Here is a 10,353-nt window from a genome sequence, read left to right as displayed (position 1 = left end):
CATATGCCAGATAACCCATACACCCATGCTGTAAACTCTGCCTCGCCCTGGCGGCTGAACATAAAGCTGATCCTGACCTAGTTCCCTCGTTGTAAATGGTTTAGCACTCCCCCACTAGGATCTCGAACCGTCACCATCTGCCGCTCACAGTCAATCAGGGCCCCAAACCGGCTCAACCAATCCATACCCACGATAACACATACATCTCCCAATCCAATAGGGATAAGATTTATCGGATATCCAACACCAAAAATCTCTAGCACACAACCCCGATAGATGTCAGTAGCGGAGACTGGATGCTCATTAGGTATAGATACTCCCAATGGCCGACTCTAGGCCTCTCGCGCAATAATAAAACCATGAAAAAAGGTGATAACACAAAAGATCGACTCGCACCCGAGTCAAACAACACAAGTGCAGGTACATAATTCACAGGGAAAGTACCTAACATGAATAATACAATAAGCAACATAAATAAATCAGCAGAAATAAATAAAGAACACATACCAGCCACTACATCTAGAGCTGTTCGGGCCTCCTCTGTTTTCAACTGAATTGCTTTCCATCGAGCCCTTGGAGCCTCGACCTTCCCCTGCCGACCATCAATAATACGCAGGGTCGCGGGGGCCAAAGTATGAACCACCCTGGATGCAAGCTGAGGACACTCATCCCTCAAATGACCCGTTTGGTTGCAATTGAAGCAAACCCGAAATCCCTTAGGGTTAGCTTTCGCCATATGCCCCTCTTTGCCACACGGATAACAAATGGTCCCCGATCGGCAGGGTCCCTCATGTCCCTTGCCGCACTTGCTGCAAATGCGGCCCTTCTGGCCTCCAGCTCTTGAGTCAGCGGGCTTTGGCCGCTTAGTCACCGACTGCGACTGCACTGGTCTCCTATCCCTCACCTGAATCTCCTTCTCCTCTCTCACATGGGTCTCCAACCCGATCTCTCTCCTCCTGGCATTGGTCTGCACCTCATCCAATGTCTGATATGAAGTGTTCGCCACGAACTCACGAATATCCCTCCTCAGAATACTCAGGTACCGACTCACATGTACTTGCTCAGTCGACACATGCTCAGGGAAAAACAAGTCCCTCTCATGAAACATCCTGGTGATCTCAGTCACCGTATCTATCTTCTGCTTGAGAGACAGGAACTCCTAGGCCAACCTCTCTCTCAACCACTGGTACGAACTCATCTCTGAACATCTCAGTAAACCTCTCCCATGTCACTGCAGAACGCTAGACAAGAGTAAAATCAGCTGTCACAAATTTCCACCAATCCTTCGCTCCCAAGCGAAGCAGGTTCAGCGCGAAACGAACCCTCAGATTCTCCGGACAGGAGCAAATGTAAAAACAACCCTCAACATCACAAATACATCTCATCACAACAATCGGATCCTGGGTCCCATCAAACTCTGGTGGCTTCGTGTTTTTGAACTCCCAGTACCACAACGAATCACCCCCTGCGGTCTCACAGTAGCAACGACTGCGGTAGCTGCGACAGCAGCAACCTCATTGACGTCAGCATAACGCTCGTCAAAAGTATCAATCGGCATGGTCTTAATAGACCCAAACATATCTAGTATAGCCCCTCTGATCGCCGCAACCACCTCGACGGCAACAATCCTACGAATCTCATCATCACTAGCATTCAGCCTCTCGGGGTCGCTGGAGCCTGAGGCTCGGGTATCCACCATACTGAAACACACAAGAAAACTATCAGAATCAGGCTAAAGCGCATAACCAACATCCATACACTCCTGCAAGCTCCTTAGTTCCTGAAGATTCCTTCTTGAGCCGCATACGGATTCGGTGCTTTCAGTAGTATGGGCCTAATACTACCTTCCACACCAACCCATATTTGTCTCAAGTTGTCCTCTCAAGACCCTAAGTCACAAGGACTCTATTTCTCAAGATCAGCTATACACTCGCCCCGCTAGTTCCTCATAACAACTACTAAGCATCTAGGTACTTAGTATAGACAGCTCCCCAACACTACTCCGCCTCACAAGATCTCTACTATCCTCGCCATTTGCTTTGTGCATGACAATCGTTCACAATACGAGACCCGATAAACATTCGAATAAAATGATTCTACATCAAATTCACAACCAAACAAGGAACATGAAGAAAGGCTAAACCAGGCATTATAAGGCTATAAAATCCTATTTATATACAATTATGCAACATATACCAAGCAAATAACAATGATAGATTCAATCTTATAAGAGAAAACTCCTAGGCTAAAGGCATAAAAAATCAGGCAACCCTATCACATCTTTCCTATAGGATCCTTAGCCTATCACTAGAATGCAATTCTATCAGTTTTTAAGATATCAACTTTACACTACTTATAAAATAATTCGAGATGTTTTGGGAAACTACCGCACGAGCTCTGGCTGATTGTACACACTGCTTCATTGGATTTTTATCTCCTGTAAATTTTTTCGTTTATTTGAAAAGTCTTTATGAAAATCTTCAGATCCTTAGTTTTAGTTTGGAATTCCCCTAGAGTTCATCCAAATCCCTCAAACCATGGCTATGATACCAAATTGTAACACCTCAAATTTCAACCAATTGTTTTTTCATTTTTAATTTACCCAAAATATTGTTCACAAACTGACCATCAGAAAATCGCAAATATCAAATACAAAACATCACTTCAAATATCAAAGTGCCACATAATGCCCAATAACAAATCTCCTAACGAGTGTGTACAATTATAGATTCGCTTTCCCGCGATCCTCAGAAGTACCTGCAACAAATATAATCAACAACTGTAAGAACAAAGTTTAGTGAGTTCCCCAAAATACCACACACAACGCAACACAAATAAACAACTATGGGTTAACAACAACCCTGGAGACTACCCGAAGTCTCAGTGGGCAAATCGTACGCCCTGTGGGTTATCAACAACCCTGGAGACTACCCGAAGTCTCAACACATACGCAGTAATAACACTTAGACCCAACTGATCATCATATGTAAATATATACCGCTATTCTACCATACAAGTAAGAATAAGTGAGGAGACTCACTTGATACTGATGACTGGTAAATCTCACTCCCGAACTGCCGGAACTAGACTCCGCCTAATAAACACAACAAGTAACCCTAGTCAATTAGGGTCATAACTCGACTCACAAGTCCAAGTCCCACAACTACGCCCCTAAATGGAAAAAGACCATTCTGCTCTTCCATGGTCCAAAACCCTAAATCTTTTAACCAAAAGTCAAAAGTCAGCAATAGTCAACAAGTCAACCTTCGCGTCCATATGCAAGGCGTACACTTCCTACGTAGGGCGTACAACTCGAGTCAGCAACATCGGGGACAGGCCTGGCTGTGCGGAGCGTAGCCAAGAGTACACCCAACATACTCTGCCTGGTCCCACATCCCAACTTTTATGTATTAATCCTTTAAGACACTTATCCCAACTTCAGATCTGACCACTATAGAATATCTTAACTCATAAAGTCACTGACTTTAAGCCTTTGCATGGCTAGATAGGGCTCAATACACAAAACCTTAACTTCTACAACACTCTAAGTCACTTAACTCATGCTTGGGCCAAGGGAAACGATCAAGCTACCATTTTTATGAATCAAGGCACTCTAAAACATCTAAAAGGACATCTAAAATGCTCTGGTGTAATCCGTACTCACAAAGGTCCAAGCTTTGGGACAAAAAGTTCATAAAAACCTATCTAAAGAGATCTAGAAAGAACATTAGCGAGGTATGGACTTTATACCTTCAAAAGATGCACAAAGCGAGGTAATTTCCAGATCTACAACCTTGCATGCAACGCCACCTTCTTCAATGGTCTTATTCTTCAACAAGAAAACATCAAAATCACCAAAAGCTTCAAAATCTTCACACACAAGGACGAGACTCGAGATTAGGATTTGGAAGGAGTGGAGACTGACTTTAGAAGGCCCAAGGAAGGTATAAGGTTGTTTAAATAGGAAACAAACCCTAAATTTTAGGGTTTAAGGTCTGGGCTAGTATGCGCCGCGTGTCACACGGACGCCTAGCGTACTAGGGGGAGTTCCGCGATTCCGAGTCTCGATCAGGTACGCGGAGCGTACCTCACGTACGCCCATCGTACGGTCTAAAGCACAACAAATTTCGACATAAGGACCAAAAATGTAAATACCTGAAAACCGGATGTTACAGTTGAGACGAAGAAAAAAAGTTCCCCTACGAGTTTCATGAATAGTAGATTGCAAATGATGATGAGTAATCTATGTGGTGTTTATTTAATTAAATGTTACATTTTAATTAAGTTATGTTATGTAATTCTATTAATGTTTTGTGACCCTTTATCATTAATGAAAACATGTGTTTTGCGAATTTTTAATAACACAAAAAAGAACTTATCGGAAATGCACAATTAAAAGTCTTTCCAATAAATAACAACATGATTGAAGTTCCTACGAGAAGGTATTTCAGTTACATGTTGGGAAAACACTTTGATTTTAGCAGTACGACTTTTGAATTTCGTAGTCAAAATGACAAGACAACATATGAAAAAAAAAATTATGTGTCACCTTTCGCTGGTGACGTCATTATTTGCAGGTCATAGGTATATTTTCGTAGTCTAACCCCAAGACAAGGGCGTTTAAGAAAAATTGCAAATGACATCTATATATATATATATATATATATATATATATATATATATATATAAAAAGTCAATATGCAATTTTATAATTATAACAACTAACAGCATTTTAATAAAAAATGATGGGTACTCGAAGGAGACTTTGACTTTAATTATAAGTGCAATTAAATTAATAAAAAACAAAATATAAATTCAAGCAATACAATACAATGAACAAACCAAGATTTAGGTACGTTTGGAATTGCTTATTTAGAATGTTTATTTATTTATTTTGGTTTGGTTTGACATGACAATAATGAGTTTTTAGTATTTTCGAAATCCATAAACACTTTTATTTCGAAAGTGATTCGAATATCGGCAAACTTATAAGATAAAAAAAGGGATAATGACTTAAAAGGGTAATATATTTTTTGATTTGTACATATTTGGTCAATGAGTTTTTTTTTCGTCCATATTTACCCCTTAAACTTGTTAAACTGTATACATTCAGTCCTTATGACCGGCTACTACAAATTACCCGGTAAAACTGACTTAATAGGGTAATATATTTCTCACTTTGTACACATTTACTCCTTTTTTTTTTTTTTTTTTTTTTTTTTTTTTTTTTGCAAAATAAGTCATTTTTTTTGCTCATTCAGTACTTATGAATGATTTTTTAGTTTTTTCTCACGAAATCTTACGTGGGACATTCATTAATGAGGTGTATGGGGCTTTTGATGCGTATATCCATCGCGATCTCGACTATTTGGTTGCTTAGGTCATGTATTCTGAACGTCATAACTTCTTCATATGATCTCAGATTTTAACGATCTTTATATCCATGCGTTCGTATTTTAGTCTACTACAACTTTCATTTAGATTACTCCCATTAAAAAATAATATATTTTTACTTAGGATTTTTATATCCATACGCGGTGGCAGATTTAGTATGGTCCCGGTGTTGCACCGACAACACCTGTTTTTTCTGTTCGCAGTGGAAAATTTTTCGCTTTTTTTTTTTTTACGTTTATACCTATTTTCCATGTATCGGCAACACCTATTTCATCTCGGCAATACGTACTATGTATTACTGCGTCTTCCCCCGTCTATACGTTTTTTTTGAATGCATGTATGTATGTTTTTTAAAAAATCGTTAGTAAAAATATATTACATTTTAACGGGAGTAATCTTAATGAAAGTTGTAGTAGACTCAAAAAATGAACACGTGGATAAAGATCCTTAAAATCTGATATCGTATGAAGAAGTTACGATGTTCAAAATACAAGACCTAAGCCAAACCACAAGACTTACGCAACCAAGCAGTCGAGATCGCATTGGACATAAGCATCAACAACCCCGAGCACCTCATCAATGATTGTCTCACGTAAGATGTCGTGAAAAAAACCTAAAGAAATCATTAATAAGTACTGAATGAGTGCAAGAAAAGGACTTATTTTGAAACAAAAAAAATGTTAAGGACTAAATATGTACAAAAATATTAAGGACTAAATGTGTACAAAATGAAAAATATATTACCCTATCAAGTCATTTTTCCCGGCTAACCTGGAGTAACAGGTCATAAGGACTAAATGTGTACAGTTTAACAAGTTTAAGGGGTAAATGTGGACGAAAAAAAACTCAGTGACCAAATGTGTACAAAATGAATAATATGTTACCCTTTTAAGTCATTATCCCTAAAAAAAAATCCATAAACACTTATTGATTTAAATAATATTTTTTGATAAAGTAATTTCATACTTATTTATTAATTTTATTTAATGAGTTTTTGATACCTTGTTTCATTATTAGATATAAAATAAGAGTTTGTCAACATTAAAAATAATTTATCAATTAAATAAATTAATTTAAACATTTTTTATAAACTTTATTTTAACATCGAATAAACTAATAAACATTTTTATAAAAACTCTATTAGTTGTTTAAGATAATTATCCCAAACACCCCTTTATAATCTGTCCTCCTATGACTCTCATAAGACACCTCTGTTCTATAGAAATTAAATTAGAAACTAGAAATATAAAATAATTTATTCCCAAAACAAATTACATAATAACCAGAAATTCAAGATAAAATATAAAACAAAGGTTCCGCCAATTGCCACCGCACCACACGCATTCGCCTTTCTCCATCAAATACATTTACAACACACCCCGTTGTCTTCCTCGATAAACAACACCCTTGGATTTTCAGATATCTTTCTTGATTTTTTTCAATCCTCTCTGTGTTAATATTCTCCATCCACCCCCAAATTAAAATCACTTATCATCCACAGATTATTGTTTTAAACAAAAATTGGAAGGAAGAAGAAGAACGCCGGAATGGTCAAGAAAAGGGTATCAAGAGTCGGCAGTTATGCCATTTCGTCCGCCATTGCAGACCCTAACTGCTTTTCATGCTCAACCTTTAACATCCTTGCCCCCATCTATAAGCGCCTAATTCACGAGGTAAAACCTAGACATGTGTTGTTTTGTAAAGTATTTTGCAAAATCGATCGGGTTTTGCGTATTTGCATTTTTTTTATTAAAGAAAATGTTACTTGGGTTTGTTCGTTGGAGGATTTTGCATTATCTTTAATGTTGTTGGGGTTTTGATTGTATCTGGTTTCTTGTGGTGGTAAAACAGGATCATGCTTGCAGAGAAAGTGAAATCAGAGCGTATTGGTTGAATAGGAATGAAGGGATTTTGGATCTGCTATTGTGCGAAAAATCTTCCATAATCTGTCTTCAGGTTCCAATAAATCTGATGTTGTTTAAAAATATATTTGTTTGTATGTATGAGATTATTTATTGATGTTATTGGGTTGATACAGGAGTTTTGGGTTGGAAACGAAGAACTTGTCAACATGTATGACACGAGGCTTGGTGATGCAGGATATATCAATTTCAAGCTTGCACGCACCAACAATCGTGGTGATGGTAAGTTATTAGTCTTATTATCGTCAAGCAATAAGTAGTTTATGCTTCTTGATGATAGCAGTATCAGTATCACTATGTTGATTAAAGGTAACTCACTCTGATATCTTTGGAGACATGGAATCTATTGCACTCTCTCTCTCTCTCTCTCTCTCTCTCTCTCTCTCTCCAATCATACAGTTTGTTTGTCCAATTGCAATTTGTTTATGATTATGTTTGTAAGTGGGAAAAAAAGATTCTGGTACATGAATAGCGCCAAGGAGGAGAGGCTGTTTCTTTTTGGAAAACAGAAAACTTGTCTGCACTGCAGAACAACATAAAGTAATCAGATCTTGTCTGCAAAATAAGTGATTGTTTTGGGTTAAAGTAGATGATGGTGTGATTGTTATCTTCTTGTGTTACTATTAAAATAAAGGTGATTTTTCCCCTACTACGAAGAAGTAAGAAGTTTGTGTTGTATAACAATTAACAGGTCTATTGACAGCTGTGCATAAAGACTACTTCCGGGTGATAGACCATCGGGAGTTCCTGTTCAACGATTTCGGAGACCGTGTTGCTCAGCTTTTACATGTTGAAGTAATTGCAGCCTTCACCGGGACCCAGTGCAGAAACAGTCAAGAAATTCTCATAGTTAACACCCACCTGTTGTTCCCACATGATTCAAGCATGTGTTTGGAGAGACTGCGTCAGGTAAACCTATGATACATTACGTTATCTTTCTGTTGATGCTGATAGTGATATTGGCTGGGTGTAATGTAAATAGGTATACAAGATCCTGCAATCTGTGGAGGCTTATCAGAAAGAAAACAGTCCTAGTCCTTTGCCCATCATTCTGTGTGGGTAAGTAAGTTTGTAAGTGTTTTAACTTTTAGTATAGTAATCTTGATGTGTTTGTTGTTTGTTTGTAAAGTGATTGGAATGGGAGCAAGCGAGGTCATGTTTACAAGTTCCTAAGGTCACAGGGATTTGTATCATCATATGATACTGCTCATCAATACACTGATGCTGATGCACATAAGGTCGGTCCACTTCCACTCATATTTTTATTTTTATTAGAAAATAAATAAACAAATGCTCATGGATGGCATCCTGCACAGTGGGTTAGCCACAGAAATCATCGAGGAAACATATGTGGTGTGGATTTCATTTGGCTTCTAAATCCAAACAAGTCTAGGAAAGTACTCAAAACAAGTTGGAGGGATGCGGTTTTTGGGCTGTTGAAGGTTTTCTATTTATTTATTTATTTATTTTTTGTTTTCAAAGTTTCTTGTAGCTTTCACTTTGTGATTGTTTTGATATATGAAAGAAAGTCGGTAACTCATAGATGTGAATGTGATGTGGGGATTCAGTATCAGTATATATATATGATGCGTGCCTCATCATCGCTTTCTGATGCTGGCTGCCATTAAGCAGCGACTGTGAGTGACTTATCTCTAATCTTTCTGATGCTTGGAAGACATTACTATCATATGATATGTTAATAATAATAATAATAATAATAATAATAATATGCTGATATCAATCATGCATGACTCATCTCTATTCTCTAATGAAGAAGCCTCTTTCTGTTTTCAGTATCATGTGCGACGAGCAAGAGCCTCCCTGACTGAAGCAGATGATGCCTTTGCATTTCTCAAGGCTGATTATATTACTTATTTGGGTTTCTGTGAGGCTTTGCGCAAGGTACATTATTATTATTATTATTATTATTATTATTATTATTATTATTTTCTACATGTTTTCCATCGGGAATGGTAATCTTTACAACTGCTTTGCTTTGCTTTGTTTTTTGTTGCAGCTTAATTTTATTGGTCATCCGTATGGCCTGAGTAAGGAGGAGACAAAAGAGCTTTGGGTTCAAGCAGACCCTGATGGCAATGGTGTTGTTGATTATAAAGAATTCCAGGTAGGTACAGAATTTGGTCTCTGTTATTAATAATCTGTATCTGTATATATAATTAATAAATTGGGGGTTTGGCAATAATTGGCAAAGCAGCAGAGAGTATGGAATCCTACAAGTACAAGGTGCGAGGAGGAAGAGGAAGAGGAAGAAGAAGCTCTATTAGGGTACAGTGTGAAGAATGCAGTCCTTTACCCAACTGAAGCAGAAAAAGGAATGTGGCCGGATGATTACTCACTCTCTGATCATGCCCGCCTCACTGTCGCCTTTTCACCTGTTTATACAAATATAACTTCTTCTTGATTCATATTCTTCCACATCCACTTTAACTTTTCAACCCAACCCAACCCAACCCAACCCAACCATTGGTTTGGTGGTTGATCGAGTCCTGATGAGCATACACATTATGGTGATGGATTTTTATAGTCACCACCAATTGCTGCTAATATATATTACATAGTATATGTATATATGATTTCTTTGTTACATTCCCTCATTTGTATAAACTGTAATATTACCTTGGCAAGTTGGCATGGCATAGGAAAACGTAGATCCAAAACTTATCAAACTTGTATGCCAATATGCAATGCACAGGTTGAACGGAGTATTACTTTTATGAATTTATCAACTGCTAAAACTAATTTTCCAACTATGGATCAAAATCATTATATTTAATAATGGTGAATAAATACAAACACACCACACGCACAATAATTTCATTTTATATCCGTTGGTTATCATTTACATAAGTTTATGGTATTTTAAAATTATTTTATTTTGTGTTCAGAATGATAAAACTATATTTACCCTATAAAGTTTAATCATATATCACATGCTGAATCAAATTGGGAGATGTAGTTTGATCACATCCTTAAGTAGGCGTGGTTCCATGATACAAATATGTTGGGTTATAGTCCA

The 10,353-nt window shown here is 37.5% G+C and overlaps 1 protein-coding gene across 2 annotated transcripts; it reads left to right on the top strand.

Annotated features, from left to right (window-relative positions):
- The first annotated feature begins 6,707 nt into the window (after nt 1–6,707).
- LOC145161734 (putative calcium-binding protein At1g02270) lies at nt 6,708–10,084 on the top strand. 2 transcript variants are annotated; one of them, XM_079081350.1, is made up of 10 exons: nt 6,713–7,067; nt 7,246–7,350; nt 7,433–7,538; nt 8,008–8,225; nt 8,299–8,375; nt 8,446–8,554; nt 8,633–8,758; nt 9,111–9,218; nt 9,334–9,441; nt 9,532–10,084. In XM_079081350.1, the coding sequence occupies exons 1-10, from the start codon at nt 6,942–6,944 to the stop codon at nt 9,736–9,738; spliced, it is 1,290 nt and encodes a 429-aa protein (XP_078937476.1). In that variant the 5' UTR covers nt 6,713–6,941; the 3' UTR covers nt 9,739–10,084. The 2 variants fall into 2 exon arrangements, with proteins under 2 accessions (XP_078937477.1, XP_078937476.1); XM_079081351.1 differs by lacking the exons at nt 9,334–9,441; nt 9,532–10,084 and having other exon boundaries at nt 6,708–7,067; nt 8,633–8,953.
- Nucleotides 10,085–10,353: the final 269 nt, after the last annotated feature.

Source organism: Lactuca virosa, chromosome 2 (assembly GCF_052849685.1).
Source record: "Lactuca virosa cultivar CGN04683 chromosome 2, Lactuca_virosa_CGN04683_v6, whole genome shotgun sequence".
NCBI lineage: Eukaryota > Viridiplantae > Streptophyta > Magnoliopsida > Asterales > Asteraceae > Lactuca > Lactuca virosa.
This window is presented reverse-complemented; position numbering and strand designations above follow the sequence as displayed.